Source organism: Schistocerca serialis, chromosome 4, assembly GCF_023864345.2.
Source record: "Schistocerca serialis cubense isolate TAMUIC-IGC-003099 chromosome 4, iqSchSeri2.2, whole genome shotgun sequence".
Taxonomy (NCBI): Eukaryota; Metazoa; Arthropoda; class Insecta; order Orthoptera; family Acrididae; genus Schistocerca; species Schistocerca serialis.
The window spans coordinates 346,771,180-346,790,777 of NC_064641.1; the positions used below are offsets into that span (position 1 = coordinate 346,771,180).

The 19,598-nt window shown below is 41.5% G+C and overlaps 1 protein-coding gene across 1 annotated transcript in view; it reads left to right on the forward strand.

Annotated features, from left to right (window-relative positions):
* LOC126474155 (juvenile hormone esterase-like) overlaps positions 1-19,598 on the forward strand; it is a 174,524-nt gene that overhangs the window by 21,367 nt on the left and 133,559 nt on the right. The window contains exons 3-4 of the mRNA XM_050101611.1: positions 2,975-3,119; positions 13,478-13,663. Coding sequence (XP_049957568.1) covers positions 2,975-3,119; positions 13,478-13,663 — 331 coding nt within the window. The remainder of the gene's footprint in view (positions 1-2,974; positions 3,120-13,477; positions 13,664-19,598) is intronic.

The following is a 19,598-nucleotide window of genomic DNA, read 5'->3' on the forward strand; positions in this document are numbered from 1 at the left end:
AGTGGTTAGCACACTGGACTCGCATTCGGGAGGACGACGGTTCAATCCCGTCTCCGGCCATTCTGATTTAGGTTTTCCGTGATTTCCCTAAATCGTTTCAGGCAAATGCCGGGATGGTTCCTTTGAAAGGGCACGGCCGATTTCCTTCCCAATCCTTCCCTAACCCGAGCTTGCGCTCCGTCTCTAATGACCTCGTTGTCGACGGGACGTTAAACACTAACCACCACCACCACCACTACTTTGAAGGTTAGTAAAACTTTGAAACACTATCTATTTTGTACGAGCTGTAAATAAATAGTTGCCACTATTAAAGTTCCAACCCTCGTAGAATTACAACGCAATGAAGAATGGGGATCCATAGATAAGCCTTTCGTTGCTCTTTATGTCGCTATTTATTTCATTGTATGGATTATATCCGATCATTTGTTGAAAGAATAGTTTGTCAAGAGCGGTCCGTGCACGAAAATGCACGGTACCAATATGATCGATAAAGCTGCACGTGAAAATGGGATTTTTCAAGGGTCATATTTCTGTATTGATTAGAGAGGTAAGCGGTCGATTGGTTTAGATAGCCCTTGGCCTAGGGTCCATATTTATACTTCTCGAATGAGAGGGTATACTGTAGCTATCTTACGGTTCAGAGTCAAAGTTTAAACATTACACTCTTCTTCCATGCCAGGGAATTTGAGAAAATCAGATGGTCCTTTTGCATTAGGCGTGGTTTAGGATGGACCTTAGGAAGCTCGTACAAGCACTGTTTGTTCATGGGCAGTTTCAAGAAAAACCCGAAAAAGTACCAGTTGTGGAGGTGGCCACTTCTATAATTTTTTTTAACTTGGATTGTCGTAATGTTTAGCTTATGTCCTTAAGATGATATTCTCGGGTATTTCGAAACTTTTTTCGATACCATTATCCGTTACCGAGATCCAGAGGTTCAAATTTACAGTTCTTATGCACATAATATAGGTCTGAGAAGTAAGCATAATTCTAACTGACGTAGTGAACACATGGCAAGGGTTACAAAGTAGTTGCAAGGGCTGTGAGGTTACTCAACTATGTTTTTAGTCAATATTTTTTCACCAATAAAACTTCATGACATGCTGTCTCTGTATAATGGACACTGCACGCCAATGAAATTGGTACTGCAGTGACAGAAAATGGTAAAAAGGGTTGTAACAGGCTTAAAAAGAACGTACAATGACTGCCGAAAGTTATGCAGAACTGGAAAACTTGCAAGCTCAATAAAATATGTCTAGCAACATTTTTACTCTTTTAAGATACAAATGACAAGTCGGGCGTTTTCGATGAATTGCGATCGATGAGCAAAGACCAGAAAACATGTAAAGCAAATTATTTTGCATTGACCTTGTATTATGTGTATTTAAAGCTGTCTATTTGCGTCAAGTTATATAAATGTGTCGAAGAATGTAAATGAACTGTCAAAACCCTACTGACCTGTAGAACTCGTTATATGTAAGAAACACACCCTACCGTAGCAGGTACAAGAAGGGAACATACAGTAAAATGCTCCCGTCGGAGCAGAAAAAAGGCGAATATGTTCCTCTTTGAAAGGCTGTGACAGGAATTGTGGGGAACCAGCTGCCTCACTCCTCCTCCACCTCCAGCACCAAAAATTTTGGCATGCCAACGTATTCGGTCTTTTTTTGCGCTGAAAGAGAATAGCAGAAAGAAGGTGACAGTGAAACAGAGAGAAGGCATTGTCAGTGCCAGAGAAAGAGAAAGGAGACAGTGATGGTGAGACAGTGAATGTGGCTGTGAGAGAGAAAAAGAGATGGACGAAGACAATGGGAGTGGGAGCCAACGAGAGAGGGGACGTTGATTTTCATTGACAGACGCAATAACAGAGACAGAGATATGGGTGGTGATAGGAGGAATAGGAGCAAAAGAGAGAGGGAGTAGTGGAAATGAAAGTTACAGCTGAGTGGAAACCACACATAGACTTGGGGATCCGTACGCTCCCAGACCTGCGAATTTTAACATTTAGGTAAACGGGAGAGCGCCTTTTGAACCGAAATTTTAAATACGTAGGTATAGGTGGAAAAGTAAGTTGGACCCTCACAATTTTTGATCTGCCGAGATAGTTCATATGAGGCAGAGGGAAAGAAAGACGAAAGGAGACAATGTAAATAGGAGAGAGGAGAGAGTGGCAGTGGGATACAATGCTAAAAGATGGGAGAAAAAGGTGACAGTGGGATAGACATATATAGACAGTGTCAGTGCGAGGGAAATACTGAGTGTGAGGGCTTGAACCACATACACACACACACACACACACACACACACACACACAGAGTGAGAGAGAGAGAGAGTAAGAAGGTTTAGAATGTCTTGTGTCAGCAAAGCGCGAATATGTTCGCAGGTCAAGATGTTTGGTGAGAAAGGCAGAATGAGCATTGAGCCATCTGATTCCTCATTTTTCTGTCAGTCTTTTAAAGAGGAGGATAACTCCTTTTTGAGCTCCGACAGGAGCATTTTTTCGCTTATATGCTGTATACGTCTGTATCTGCGACTACTTGCACTTCATGTACAGCGCAGCCAATAGAAATGAGTGGATGAGGCAGCGACGTTTTTCCTAACTTAAAGATCACTACGGTCAGATATGTCTTGGTTTTACTTTTTGGGAGAGAGAAGAACATGAAATGTAAAAGGTTATAACTAGTTTTGCTTTTTTTGTGAATGCAAGAGCAAGTCCATCAGCCTCCTGCGAAGCATTACTCCATAGCACCGCTCTCACAGTCAGACTGCCACTCCACTTGATTCACTGGAGTCACCGTGGCTCCATACACTTATTAAAGTTTCTGCCCCTTCTTATGCTTAGCAGTATCTACATTCTCCGAAAAGATCACTCATCATCTCATACGACAAACTTGCTCACTAACAATAATTGATATGTGATCACTAAATGTGTCTTTGCGAGTTGAAATCGACAGTTCAAATAACGGTGCTATTCCAGATAAAGCCTGCCAAGCTGCTTCCTGTTATGGTCTGGATTCATGGGGGTGGGTTCGTGGAAGGTTCCGCCACCTGGTATGAACCTGGCTTTCTACTTGACCACGAAATTGTCCTCGTCACGATTAACTACCGCGTTGGTCTTTTAGGTAAGTAAATAGTGATACACTACAATATCTCATCAAGACACAGAAATATTTATTCCTGCTAAGGAATATAATTTATGCTGTTAATATTCGATACGTAACACTTAAAATGTTTTTTGCAGCAGAGGGCTACATGCTTACTATGTCTTTTCAGCAGCTTTTAGTTTCACGATGCACAGATGCTCTTACCCCGAGACATGTAACACAAAATTAATCTTTGTGTTGCAGGAGAATGAGATATCGACATTGGTGAAGAATGAAAGATAATTCCGTAGCGTTAGGACTTTCAGAGTACTCGATGTACTAAAGTTTTTGCTCTTCTCAATACTAATCACTCGTTTCACTTTTATTAATCATGTTCTGTATATCTTTATTTCCAAGTTTTGCACTGGCCCAGTTTCCTTCAAGGTTCTAATATTAATTCCTCTCATTCGTAAAATATTCACTTATTTATTGCACCTGGACGAAACGCAAGTTAACAGTTGAAAAAAAAAAAAAAAAAAAGAAAAACCACCACGAGATTAGAAACAGACGCGTGCAGTGTGTGATGCTACATGAGCTGGTGAAATGGGGGGGGGGGGGGGGGGGGACGTTAACTGGCAGCCCTGAGGTCGGACAGGGATGGTCTCAGATAAGCATTACGTTGGGCACGGAATCCACGCAAACGTGGGTCAGGCGGTTGAAGAAGAGGCTCTACAGTGGATGAAATAAGATGGATAATGTGTTTTCATGGAAAATAGTTACAGAACATAAGAGGCTCTACAGTGGGTGAAATAAGATAGATAACGTGTTTTCAGGGAAAATAGGGGAAGGCGGGGCAAGATGGGGAAGCTAACTTTAAACCCTTACAAAAGGGACAAAAATAAACAAATTCAAGTAGGTTTGATTATCATTTGTTTACTTAACCATTGAATTACAATAGCATGCAAAGAAACCTGCAAACTTATTACATTTAGTTAGAAATATCTCGATTTGAAACAAACTACCAATTCCCCGTCTTGCCCATATGCGGGGTAAGATGGGGAACTAGCATGAATTCATCTCTAAAGCTTAAATAAGGACTGGAATAACGAAATCATGTGACGATAAAGTTTCGAAACATGGTTCTGCGAAGTGTAGAATGAGGCAGTACGTTTTATTTAGGCCTCTTACATTCACATAGTACACAAGTGTGGACAGCCTCGTCATCATCACTTTCTGCCCCTGCACAAGTGTCGTGGGCACCCCGACGCTGAAACACAGATTTCTGTGGCACGTTGAACTGACGAGCAGCCATGAAAGAACCCATATGACCTTCTATAACAGCATTTACAGGGCCTTCCATTGACTCCAATGACCAATCTTGCCTAGACGTTTGTCGCCGATACTTGCGAACCATCTGAAATAAAACACGTGGAACGTACTATTGAGTCAGAACATTCCTGGTAATCCATATTATATAGTAAATACCATATTTCCAATAGTCAGTCGTCAAAGCATAGCAAGAATACTGACTCTGCACGTTTTGTGTATTTTTATTCACCATATAGCCTAAGGCATACTTTGTAGTTAATTAGGAAACGTTGGAATAACGAACACCATTCTATTTACAATTGTATTCAACGTATAATGTACGTGTTCAAAACCTGCAGCGAGACGATAAGAACGTAATGGTTGGACAAATAGTAGGGGCAAGACGGGGAAGCTCCCCATCTTGCCCCACCCCGTCTGGCCCCTTACTATGCTGTCAGGTTATATTACGCCTACATGAACACAATGTAGTGAACATTGACTACGGACACAGCAGTTCACTGTTAATAAGACGTGCTATTCAGTGCTATATATACAGTCTGGACAAATGTTCACGAAATACATGTTTTAGGACCTCGAAAGGTGTAAAACATTGCAAATCAGTGTAACAATTGTACGTACCTTGCAAAGCTCACAGAAACCGCCGCGAAACTAAGGTTCAGCAATGTCAACACACTGGGACCTGTCTACTGATGATGTTGACATAGCTATCCACAGATGGCAATACTCTAACTGTAGCTTATAGCCCTTCCCCGTCTTACCCCACCTCCCCGTCTTGCCCCGCCTTCCCCTATAAACAGGACACAAAAATCGCGGTGATGAGACAAGCTCATTGCAAATCACTCTGTGCATTCATATTGGCATTTTTATACACATACCATGAACTCTGATTCTTATGCAGTTTGAGAGGGTAGTGACGACAGCATAATCAAGAATTCCGGAAGCAGTACTTCTATTGCCTTGGAGGACAATAAAAACTAATAAGGAAGTTGTCTTAGCATCTTCTTACAGTTTTAAGCATTATTCTATAATAACTGTTAAGAAAGATTTGTTTTTAATTATAAATATTATATTGGAAAATAAGTTAAAAACACCTATAATTTTGGAGAGCTCACGTCATATGAACTATCAAATGAAGACTGATGGAGTCAGCAAACACCACAATAGATTACATTTCAAATTCTGGATCTATGCAAAAAGCTATAGATGATTTTATAAAACATAGTATTCAAATATGCTACAACCGTAAACACCACAAGCTACACGTAGTATCAGACAGCATGAGTTATCTAGTTCCTTACCTTGGCATCCCGGGTGTTGACTACCTACAGTTAGTTGTTAGATATACTTTCAATGTTTATTTAAGTAAATGACCATTGATGAAAGTTATATGAAATCACTATGGAAATGCGAATAATAAAAGGTAAAACATATATATGAAAGCATTAAGGCGTGCCAGAAAGGAATTCCTCTGAATTTTTTATGCAGAAACTCTTAAAGCTTTTTAAATAAAACAAACGTTATTAACAGTCTGTATCTTAATTTTTCGTATCTACGTATTTGTTTCTCAACTTGGTTACTCTGGTGACGAACTCATTTCTCTCAACGAAGGGCCAGTTTGTTAATACTGTCACTGCGGAATATCTGACTCAACGGAGCGGCCGGCCGTTGTGGCTGAGCGGTTCTAGGCGCTTCAGTCTGGAATCGCGCGACCGCTACGGTCGCAGGTTCGAATCCTGCGTCGAGCATGGATGTGTGTGATGTCCTTAGGTTAGTTAGGTTTAAGTAGTTCTAAGTTCTAGGGGACTGATGAGCTCAGATGTTAAGTCCCATAGTGCTCAGAACCATTTGAACCAATTTTTGACGGACCGACAACGTCACCTCTGCTTGCACCGCTTCATCACTATCGAAGTGAAGTCCTCCAAAGAGTTCTGTAAGTTCTGAAAACAGATGAAAATCGCAGGGGGTGAAGTCGGCGTGATACGGAGGACGATCAATGACTCTGAACCCAACGCATAGAATTGTTGCAGATGTCGCAGCGCTCAAGTATGATCTGGCATTGTTGTGCTGAAGTAGAGGGTGCTCCATGTGTGGACGAACTCTTCGAATTCGAAACGTGATTACAGCACGCTGTTTCTCACGCATAGTCATAGTTCCGTAACACGCCACCATGTTATACGCTACGAGTAGTAGGTTGCAAATATGTAGATGTAAACGATAAAGATGTAGAATGTTACTGACGTTTGTTTTATTTTAAAAAAAAAACATTTAAGAATTTAAGAAAAACTTTTAAAAATCTTTAAGAATTTTCGCATAAATTCCGAGGCATCACTTTTCAGCATGTCCTCGTATATGTATCTGGAGTGCACAAGAATGCACTGATGCACTGTCTTCAAGCTAGCCGTATGTTTTTTTAACGTAACTATTTCCTATTGTAAAACATAACGTAAACATATTTAGGAATTTCGTTAGTAACTTCTCTAATACAGCATTATTTTTGTACTGAGAGATCACCAAATTATTGTAGTATAGTAATTATGGGTTTATTCTAAGAAGGTGTTTATATGCAAGAATAGCTTAATTTTAAATAATGGTCGTTGTTTCAATATTTCATACGGATTCAGTAGTGTGTGACGTCACGAAAAGTATTTACGGGCGAGCAGTTGCACGCGCGCGGTCTTTTGTCAGTAGCCTGTCGTCGTGGGAGGTTTTCGCCTTTTGCGGATTATTCGCTAGTTAAGTGCTTTAACTTTTCGTTGGGGGGAATAGTTTTGGGTGAGCACAGTATTACTTTACATTTTCAACGTACTTAGAACATTTGACACTGCTTTTCGGTGACTGAGTTTGAGTACCAACATGAACTTGAACTTCATTTGTGAGAATGGAGTCAGCTGATGACATTTACAATTTTGTTGCAGTTAATATTGAAACTCGCAGTTGATGGCACAGTCTTATGGTTTTCGCAGTGATTATTTCGGATAATAAACTTAAGTTTTATGTCACGATTAATAATGAGAACCTTCGTTGCTTTGTTGCTTTCGAATCTCGTGATTAATGGGTTCTCAAACGATCTTTGCACGCTTGTGTACTGTTTATATCTTTATTTTTATTTGAATCCACAATTGTGTAGGGCCATCATTCGCAATTTGTTTTAAATGGTAACCATCCCATTTCAATAATGTTATTAACTCAACAGCATTTATTCATGCAGTTTATTTACAAATTATTTCAGTAACCTGCCTACTATAAACTAACAATCTAAGGGCCCATCTTTTCAGTAAATGCATGGACGTAGCAGCGCTGCTGTATGACAAACTGCCGGCCAAAGTGACCGACCGGTTCTGGGCGCTACAGTCTGGAACCGCGCGACCGCTACGGTCGCAGGTTCGAATCCTGCCTCGGGCATGGAAGTGTGTGATGTCCTTAGGTTAGTTAGGTTTAAGTAGTTCTAAGTTCTAGGGGACTGATGACCTCAGAAGTTAAGTCCCATAGTGCTCACAGCCACTGTTTTTTTGTATGACCAACTCCTACGACAATGAACAGAGCCAAGTTAATAGTTCAGATCGTGCATTGTCCACACCAAGAGCAGATGGTAAACCGTGGTGCAGTCGTAAGTGCAATCACTTTGTGCATTCATGCTGTGCCATCTGTTGTCATTTGTATGAGGTGTGACTGGAAAGTTTTAAGAATGGATCCGCTACTGCTTACTGGTTTCGCGGGCAGGTACACGGAGGATGGAGAGTGAGTCATTGCCTTGTCCTTGAATGTACTCTGACAGGAAATTGCGTTCCCTTTATTCAGTTCATTGTGGCAGCTGGTTGTGTGGGGCGGTTAGTGCTTGTTGCCGGATTCTGTCTGTGTGAAAATGGACGTAAAAAACGGAGCAAAGAGTTTGTGTGAAATTTTGTTTTAAAACCTAGATCAGCTTCTGAGACCTACAAGCTATTAAAAAGAGCTTTTGGAGATAATTGTATGAGCCAGTCAAATGTTTTTGTGAGCTTCAACAGATTTAAAAATGACCGCGAATCATTAGTGGTTGAACTACGGTCCTGCCGTCCTTCCACTTAAAAAACGAATGAAAATGTTGTAAAAGTTTGCAACTTAGTGCGCTCTGATCGTAGACATACAACGAGGGAGATGGCGGATGAACTTAATTCAAGTTTCTATGCAGTTCAGGCAATTTTAACTGAAGATCTGAACATGCGTCAAGTGCCCATAAGTGTTGTCAAGTGACCAGAGACAATACCGAATTGAAGTGTGCCAAGAACTGATTAATCGGACTAAAAATTACCCAGATTTGTTAAATAGGGTAATTACAGGTGACGAATAGTGGGTATATGGATATGATCCTGAAACCAAAGTGCCCCGACCGAAAAAAGCACGGCAATGTCGGTTGAAGGTGAAGACAATGTTCGATTCCACCGGTATTGTGCATCATGAATTTGCCCCTGGAGGACAGACACTTAACCAGGAATACGAGTACTACAAATGTGTCCTTGAGCGTTTGCGCGAAAAGCTGCGGAAGAAAAGATCTACATTGTGGAAAGACAGGATTTATGTGCTACACCATGACAATGCTCCGGCTCATCATGCCTTCTCCATCGTTTAATTTTTAACCAAATTCAAACTTCCTGTGCTTCCACAACCGCCATATTCCCATGATTTGGATCCTATGGACTTATACCTGTTTCCTAAACTGAAATCTTCACTGAAAGGGAAGCAATTTTACTCGATTAATTTCATCCAGGCAAATACGGAGAGCGTCCTTAACACACTCCAGGAAAAAAAAATACCCAGGAATGTTTCCAAAAGTGGAAACACCGTTGGAGTCGGTATGTTCAGTTAGAAGGGGACTATTTTGAAGGAGATGCATCACAGTAGCATGCAAGTGGCACCATTGAGCAATTACAAACCCATTCTTAAAACTTCTCAGTCACGCCTCGAATACACACACCATCAACAGTGATTCTTGTGCAGTTTGACAGGGTAGTGACAACCAAGCAAGAATTGCGAAAACAGTACTTCTGCTGCATTGGACAGTGAAATGTCTTATATTTGTTTTACAGTTTTATCAATTTCAAGAAAAGAAATGAAGTAGTTATTAGAACAGCTGCTGCAACTGTTGAATTTCACAAAGCAATAGTGCTACTTCTACATGTCAACATTTTTATTTGTGTTTTTCAGTTATCCATAAGGGGAGGGGGCAGGCTGGCAGTAGAGCCACAGGTTTTACATGTTTCACGAAGTTTTAATTATATAAAACAAACTAAATTACATTCTTGAGGTGAATACAGAGAAGGAGAAAGCACAAGGGTGGGGTGCGGTGTAGCGTTGTTAGCTAGTGCTGGAGGAAGAATGCACCTCGGGACGATTCTCAGCACTGCCTAGGGAGAGTTCCAATGGGAGAGTATGGCTGAGGTATGGAGGTTCATAGAAGGTATATATGGATGTAGGGCACAGCAGGATATTGAACTGATGATTATTGAGAAGGTTTCAGGGAGTTAGCACTCGATTTTGAGATTGAAGAGAAGAGGAAGAGATGAGAAATGGATTAATTACTATAAGATGAGAGTTTAAGAATATAGGCAAATGCAAAATTTGAGGCGGAATGTATGTCTTTCTGGGATTTCAGGGAACTTGTAGACTTTCGGAAGTGGAGACGCAGGAACAGGGCATAAGTTAGGACTCGATATTCCGCGGTAGCTGATCTGTCAATCGCTCCACTGCTCTGTGGCCTGGAGACCACCACATTCATTTGGTAGGACTCAAGTACTGGCAGCCTCAAGCAGATACCATGGAACGCTATACAGAGAGGACATCGAGATAGTTCAACAACCAGAGATTTCATTAATAAGGACGAGGCGTGAAACTGAATGGCATCTTGATCCCGGTGCTGAAAAAGATGTGTACTAGTCTTCTAGCATGGGGTAGTAGCAACAGCAGACGATGGCAGCCGACAATGACTAATGCATTCGGGTGTTCGAAGCATACGGCGTCGCACTACTGCTTGGGAGCCAGCATAAACGGAATTTTACTGCAGTCAGCAGCGAACCAGAGTGTGAATCGGACACTCGAAGAAGCAACGCTCGCCCTTGAATATGTCCTCCGCAGATGGAGACGAAGCGATGGGTTTTAATGTGAAATCCATTCGGCCATGACACAATAAATTGGTATGGTTTATTAACTGTATAATACAGATTGATGTGTTTATGAAAAGATGATGATGATGATGGTGGTGGTGGTGGTGGTGGTGGTGGTGGTGATGAGATGTCCATTCAAAATCACAGTGAGGATGATGTAATGTGGGCTCTAGGTAGTCGGCAATTTGGTTTGGGCTGTGGGAGATATCACGGAGAATGTTGAATGGAGAAGGTTGAGGGGTGTTATTGTACGAAGGAACTGATAGTCTGGGTGCAAGCTTCAGAATAGGATTTTGATCTAGCTCAGTGAGGAAGGGGAGGGTTGGAGCCTTCATTACGGATGGAATAAGATGGGTAGGGTAGGTTACAGTGTATGGCAGGATAGACCTCGGGGTGGTTTCACAGTCTGTGAGGGGAAGACGATTGAAATTCAGTTGGGGAAGGATATGAAATGCGTGAAGATGGAGGTAAGGTGAAACTTGTTGAAATAGGAGTGGAATCTGGCCAGGGTTCTCATGTATGGAGGAGATTATAGATCGTTGGACTCAGTTTCATTGGAAACATAGTGTGAGCGTGTGGGTGCTATTCTGCCATTCTGGGCAATGGATTAATCTGAGATGTACCCTTTACCCTGTGGCTCCTGCAAGATGCAATTTCCACGCCCCACACTTCTACAGAAGTCAGACAGACGCTTCTAACGTTCTAAAGAAAAATGCTTGAAAAACTCTCAGCAATAAATATCTTCTGGAGTCGTCTGCTGTAAGGAAATGACACAAAAATTCACAAAATTTCTTACGTAACAAGTGGGATACTTGGTTGGTTGGTTGGTTGGTTTGGGGAAGGAGACCAGACAGCGTGGTCATCGGTCTCATCGGATTAGGGAAGGATGGGGAAGGAAGTCGGCCGTGCCCTTTCAGAGGAACCATCCCAGCATTTGCCTGGAGTGATTTAGGGAAATCACGGAAAACCTAAATCAGGATGGCCGGACGCGGGATTGAACCGTCGTCCTTCCGAATGCGAGTCCAGTGTCTAACCACTGCGCCACCTCGCTCGGTGGGATACTTGGGTACTGGAGAAGTGCTAGTTAGTGTAAGAAAAACATGAAAGTAACGAAAATTATTATTTGTTTTGCTAAAATTCTGAGAAATCACAATGGCACCTTTAGTTATGAACTGAACAAGTTATTTCCGGGTTCTTTCCGGAATGTGAAGTTACATCTCAAGGATAGGATTCGCTAATAAAATTTCTATACAAAGTTTAAGATTGTTATTGACTTGACAGAATGGCTGAGAGCCGCGCCTATTCAACTTGAATAATTATCCGTTAGAATGTTGCTAGGTACAGTCGAGGCTGTCATGTGTGAAATGCAGTGAAGTGTACTGTTGTGGAGGAAATATGGGGCTCGCAAGAGCTGTAGCACACAATACCATAAGCTGTGATGCCTGCTGTCTGAGCCGCTCGCTGTTGACAAATAAGATAACTCTCGTCCTATCTGGATTGACCTTCATCAATCAAACTGTCCGTAAGCCTTGGTGAAGTCAAGGACTCTTATTCACCCCTAGTCTAACAATTGGCATGGTACACCAGTCAGATAACCAGTCCACCGCAATGCCACTCAAAAATTCCCTCGCAGGCGTTTAACTATAACTCTGTCCATTCATACCGCACAATAAGTGTGGCAGCCAAAACAGTGAACAATGCTCAATATAGAGTCACACTCCAATTTGCTCTCGACAGAGGTACTCTCCCAGTGAAGTACTGAGGAGAGACTCGTTCCTCGCTCTTTGAGCGAGCGCGCACGCTCTCGTTATGTGTTCTCACTTTTAGAGCGACAACGGAACGGCCCCTCTCCACGCCAGATGTTAAGGGTTATATCTTTCGGTCTCTTCCATTACTCCTTCAGCTCAAGGCATCAGGAATATTGTCTGCCAATCAGCATTGCTCTTCTAAAATGGGAGAATGACGTTTCGTTTAAGGCGACCAATCTGGAAATCTGTAGCAACGGCGTTTGGCGTTTGCTGTCTCCCTGTGAAAATCTCTGAAACTGCATGCTATATTTGTAAAGAATGCGTAGACTGGACGCTCCCACACAATGTAGCGGAATTTGCTTTTAAGCCAAACACAGGGTCGTTCTTCCTTTCACTCGGCAAACGCTGTCTGCTCTATGGGCGGTCGCCGGCCAACGTAGATAGGCTGAGTCGTCCTCTGAAGGGACCGGCCCCCCAGAGTGCAATTTGCGTCTCCTGAACTAAAAGCCCCTGCGACCGTCGTGTCTTGAATGTGTGGGTATGCCAGCCTCGAGTATTTCAATCTCGGTGCGCATTTGCGATTTATTAGTTATTTGCATATCGTTTACATGAATTCATAAAACACTGACTTTACCTTATCGATTTTGGGTTCGAATGAAGCGTCTTGATGTGCGGAATATGATTGTGAGGGCGGAATATGTAACCAATGAAGGTCAGGAGACCACGACGTCTTACAATAGGTGAGGTGTAGGTGTTCGAGGTATTAAAAGAGATGGAGCAATTTGTCTGACAAGAACAGACAGAAAAGGGGTGAAGAAAGGTAGCTGGGTATGGTAGGCAATGTTGAGATTATGGCGCTCTAGGGTTTTGTGGTAGGGGTAAAATTTACAAGCGGCTGAGGTCCATGCTGTGTTGGCAGAGGTAAGAACGGGATGGATGATAGTCTATTAGGTGTGGATAATAGTAGGAGGACTTACTGACAGTATCCGACCTGTTAGTAGTTTTATTCTATCTCGGGCTTTCTTCTAGATGGTTAGTAAGTGGAGATTCCACGTTAGTTTCTGGTCGGCTGTTAGTCCAATGTATTTTACTGTTTAATTAGGGTGACGAGACTGTTGTGAATTGTGAGATGAATGTCTTGGGGAAAGATCATTTTAACCTTATGTGTCTGTATTTGTTTAAGGCTTTCTGAATACTGGCGACGAGAATGCCCCAGGGAATTACGGTCTCAAGGATCAGGTGGCGGCGCTCAGATGGGTCAAAGAGAATGTTGAAGCCTTTGGTGGCGATCCCAACAGCGTGACGATCTTTGGGGAGAGTGCAGGGGGTGCAAGCGTGCACTACCTCATGCATTCTCCCCTCACCAGAGGTAAGTGTACACAGTGAATCACTCTGTTCTCTTCGGAACAGCGCCAGCCGACCACTAGTAAGTAATTTTTGTGGTGATAAGGACTAGTCAGTATTTCCTCTCTAGCCGTACCATTACATTGGAACGTGTACGTTTTTTGTAAAGTAACTGGCAGTAATCTGCAGCACATCTGTTAGAATGGGAATGACATGACAACGTGTAATTTATCTCGTCACTTATGCGCTTTGCACGTAAACTGTCAAAAACTTTGAACGAAACCAAAACTGCATGAATTTAAATGACACAAAAACTGAATCTGATGCAACTCTATTGATTTGAAATTGACCCTGCTAATAAAACAAAACTTGATCAATTTGAAAATAATGGTCCCTCTGTTTATTGATGCTATCCCTGAAATAATAAAATTTCTTATCTTTATCTGTGCAATGATAACGCTCTTCGCACTGCTCTCTGTCCGTACTTTAAATTGTGTGTAGCATATGGCTATTGTGCATGGCTGTTTCTTAGCATACATTTTAATTAAATAAAATATGGCTGAGACAATAACTTCTTGAGCAAAATAATTAATCAAAAACGACATGAATCTCAAAAACTGGTATTAATTTGTGGTAAGTAACAATAATGCACTAACTTTAAAATTTGTATTTTGACTGTTTCAGAATTAATAATCTTCACAATTAACACACAATAAACTGATTATATATTAACAATTAGCTTTACAAAATCTTTGTATGTGAGTGATATACATTGTCTCAATTGTTGTTGTTGTTGTGGTCTTCAGTCCTGAGACTGGTTTGATGCAGCTCTCCATGCTACTCTATCCTGTGCAAGCTTTTTCATCTCCCAGTACCTACTGCAACCTACATCCTTCTGAATCTGCTTAGTGTATTCATCTCTTGGTCTCCCTCTACGATTTTTACCCTCCACGCTGCCCTCCAATACTAAATTGGTGATCCCTTGATGCCTCAGAACATGTCCTACCAACCGATCCCTTCTTTTGGTCAAGTTGTGCCACAAACTTCTCTTCTCCCCAATCCTATTCAATACTTCCTCATTAGTTATGTGATCTACCCATCTAATCTTCAGCATTCTTCTGTAGCACCACATTTCGAAAGCTTCTATTCTCTTCTTGTCCAAACTATTTATCGTCCATGTTTCACTTCCATACATGGCTACACTCCATACGAATACTTTCAGAAATGACTTCCTGACACTTAAATCAATACTGGATGTTAACAAATTTCTCTTCTTCAGAAACGCTTTCCTTGCCATTGCCATCCTACATTTTATATCCTCTCTACTTCTACCATCATCAGTTATTTTGCTCCCCAAATAGCAAAACTCCTTTACTACTTTAAGTGCCTCATTTCCTAATCTAATTCCCTCAGCATCACCCGACTTAATTAGACTACATTCCATTATCCTTGTTTTGCTTTTGTTGATGTTCATCTTATATCCTCCTTTCAAGACACTGTCCATTCCATTCAACTGCTCTTCCAAGTCCTTTGCTGTCTCTGACAAAATTACAATGTCATCCGCGAACCTCAAAGTTTTTATTTCTTCTCCATGAATTTTAATACCTACTCCGAATTTTTCTTTTGTTTCCTTTACTGCTTGCTCAATATACATATTGAACAACATCGGGGAGAGGCTACAACCCTGTCTTACTCCCTTCCCAACCACTGCTTCCCTTTCATGTCCCTCGACTCTTATAACTGCCATCTGGTTTCTGTACAAATTGTAAATAGCCTTTCGCTCCCTGTATTTTACCCCTGCCACCTTTAGAATTTGAAAGAGAGTATTCCAGTCAACATTGTCAAAAGCTTTCTCTAAGTCTACAAATGCTAGAAACGTATGTTTGCCTTTCCTTAATCTTTCTTCTAAGATAAGTCGTAAGGTCAGTATTGCCTCACGTGTTCCAGTGTTTCTACGGAATCCAAACTGATCTTCCCCGAGGTTGGCTTCTACTAGTTTTTCCATTCGTCTGTAAATAATTCGTGTTAGTATTTTGCAGCTGTGACTTATTAAGCTGATAGTTCGGTAATTTTCACATCTGTCAACACCTGCTTTCTTTGGGATTGGAATTATTATATTCTTCTTGAAGTCTGAGGGTATTTCGCCTGTTTCATACATCTTGCTCACCAGATGGTAGAGTTTTGTCAAGACTGGCTCTCCCACGGCCGTCAGTAGTTCCAATGGAATATTGTCTACTCCGGGGGCCTTGTTTCGACTCAGGTCTTTCAGTGCTCTGTCAAACTCTTCACGCAGTATCATATCTCCCATTTCATCTTCATCTACATCCTCTTCCATTTCCATAATATTGTCCTCAAGTACATCGCCCTTGTATAGACCCTCTATATACTCCTTCCATATTTCTGCTTTCCCTTCTTTGCTTAGAACTGGGTTTCCATCTGAGCTCTTGATATTCATACAAGTCGTTCTCTTATCTCCAAAGGTCTCTTTAATTTTCCTGTAGGCGGTATCTATCTTACCCCTAGTGAGATAGGCCTCTACATCCTTACATTTGTCCTCTAGCCATCCCTGCTTAGCCATTTTGCACTTCCTGTCGATCTCATTTTTGAGGCGTTTGTATTCCTTTTTGCCTGTTTCACTTACTGCATTTTTATATTTTCTCCTTTCATCAATTAAATTCAATATTTCTTCTGTTACCCAAGGATTTCTATTAGCCCTCGTCTTTTTACCTACTTGATCCTCTGCTGCCTTCACTACTTCATCCCTCAAAGCTACCCATTCTTCTTCTACTGTATTTCTTTCCCCCATTCCTGTCAATTGCTCCCTTATGCTCTCCCTGAATCTCTGTACAACCTCTGGTTCTTTTAGTTTATCCAGGTCCCATCTCCTTAAATTCCCACCTTTTTGCAGTTTCTTCAGTTTTAATCTACAGGTCATAACCAATAGATTGTGGTCAGAGTCCACATCTGCCCCTGGAAATGTCTTACAATTTAAAACCTGGTTCCTAAATCTCTGTCTTACCATTATATAATCTATCTGATACCTTTTAGTATCTCCAGGGTTCTTCCATGTATACAACCTTCTTTCATGATTCTTAAACCAAGTGTTAGTTATGATTATGTTGTGCTCTGTGCAAAATTCGACCAGGCGGCTTCCTCTTTCATTTCTGTCCCCCAATCCATATTCACCTACTATGTTTCCTTCTCTCCCTTTTCCTACACTCGAATTCCAGTCACCCATGACTATTAAATTTTCATCTCCCTTCACAATCTGAATAATTTCTTTTATTTCATCATACATTTCTTCAATTTCTTCGTCATCTGCAGAGCTAGTTGGCATATAAACTTGTACTACTGTAGTAGGCGTGGGCTTCGTATCTATCTTGGCCACAATAATGCGTTCACTATGCTGTTTGTAGTAACTTACCCGCATTCCTATTTTCCTATTCATTATTAAACCTACTCCTGCATTACCCCTATTTGATTTTGTGTTTATAACCCTGTAGTCACCTGACCAGAAGTCTTGTTCCTCCTGCCACCGAACTTCACTAATTCCCACTATATCTAACTTCAACCTATCCATTTCCCTTTTTAAATTTTCTAACCTACCTGCCCGATTAAGGGATCTGACATTCCACGCTCCGATCCGTAGAACGCCAGTTTTCTTTCTCCTTATAACGACATCCTCTTGAGTAGTCCCCGCCCGGAGATCCGAATGGGGGACTATTTTACCTCCGGAATATTTTACCCAAGAGGACGCCATCATCATGTAATCATACAGTAAAGCTGCATGCCCTCGGGAAAAATTATCTCAATTATCTCAATTATCACTTACGAATACTCTCATTGCGTTGGAAACAAAACATCTTTCTTTACCTTAATTGTTTCCAGTACAGTATCATTCAAATTAAAATTATCATTACTGCCCATAGCGAGTAGGTATATATCCAGCACAACACGTTTTTACACTTGAATCTTCGTTACAGCTCCCTATCTAAAGTTACTCTAGCACATTACCCGTAACACCTTGAACCAACGATCACTGTTGAGCAGCGACGCTACTACACAATCGATACTACATTTGGCCATCTTTAGTTCAATATAAAATTTTCTTGCAAACTTTTATCCTGTGTATAGGCCTTTTAATGTCCCCAGAGTGCAGCAGGATGTAGCGAACACCCTAGTTTGCTCCGTTAACGCATTATTTGGGTGAGGTTTGTGAGAGTGATAGGTGTATGCTGCAGAAAGTGGGAAACAGTAGAAGACTTATTCGCACCACGTTGGGTCCACTCATACGAACGGAATATATCTGCTGTGTTTTAAAATCAGAAAATTTCTTTTATCGTTTGGCCATTGCAATCAATTTATCTCAGAATAGATATATTTCATTAGAATGATAATATAATAAGCAGATATATAGAACTTCTTTATTAGATGGAATGTTATCTCTCTTAGTAAACGCACACACGCTTTGATTTTACGATATGTGTGGTATCTGAAGCAAATGTTTGTAATACAACCTTTCTTTTCTTTCTTTTGCTTGTGCCTTTTTCCCGCAATGATGCAGGGTCTGCATGGTTAATCGTATTTAGCAAGGTTAATTTAAGGGGTAGCCGGATGCCCTTCCTGCCGCCAAAATATTTGTAATACAACCATGAAGGTTAAAATCTATGAAACCAAAACGTTGGTAGGACCTCGTAAAGTTCGTAATAGAAGGAAAAGAAAATTTTCTCATACATGCGTTGAGCCAAACACTGGAATGTGTGGTGTCACCGCCAGACACCACACTTGCTAGGTGGTAGCCTTTAAATCGGCCGCGGTCCGCTAGTATACGACGGACCCGCGTGTCGCCACTGTCAGTAATAGCAGACCGAGCGCCGCCACACGGCAGGTCTAGAGAGACTTACTAGCACTCGCCCCAGTTGTACAGCCGACTTTGCTAGGAAAGGTTCACTGACAAATACGCTATCATTTGCCGAGACGATAGTTAGCATAGCCTTCAGCTACAATTGCTACGACCTAGCAAGGCGCCGTATTCAATTCATATTTAGATTCTATTAATGTATCATCAAGCGCGATGTTCTACAAATGTGGATTAAAGTTAAGTATTCCAGCAGCTACGTACTTTTCTTTATAGCATTCATTACGTATCCTGTTTCAGACTTCACGCCATCCTGCGTGAGCTTATAGCGTGCATTTCGGCTTCCTCAAACAACACGGTGTTGGCACTTCTGCCGACACTTCAGAATGAGTTAACGAAGTGGACAGATGTGAAGGTAATTTTGGGAGTACCCCAAAAAAGTATGTTAGGACTGTTACTGTTTACAGTGTATATAAATGATCTTGCAGAATGCGTCGGAAGCTCCTCAAAGCTATTAGCGAATGATGCGGTTGTTTATAAGAAGGTAGCAACTCCAGAAGAAAGGAATGACTTGCAGAAGGACCTACAGAGGATTGATGAAGGTAGTTGATCCAGAACTAAGACAGAAGTAACATACTGCGCGGCAGTACAACCCGGTGCAATGTAATTAAGCAGACACAGGTCGCAGAAACCCACACTTTTCTTTTTTTGTCATCAGTCTTCTGACTGTTTGATGCGGCCCGCCACGAATTCTCTTCGAGTAACACTTGCAACCTACGTCCTCGAATACTGTGCTTGTAAGAAATAAACGTATAAGTGCCTCGGACAGAAAGTAGTTGAATCCCGCCGAATCATGAATGGAGAAATGTCGCTCGAGAAACACACTTATCCAAGAGTAGACCCAAAACGAGAGATTGGCAACAAGACAAGTAGTATAACTAAACGTAACGTACGCCAAATGCTACCAACTTTCAAATACAGTATACGCGAACAAAGTCACGACAGTGGTGCGAATACAAGTGAAGATATGAACCTGCTATGGGAGATGCAGCTCCTTTGTGTTGCTCGGTCGATCATGGAGTCTGCCCATGTGTTCCACTGC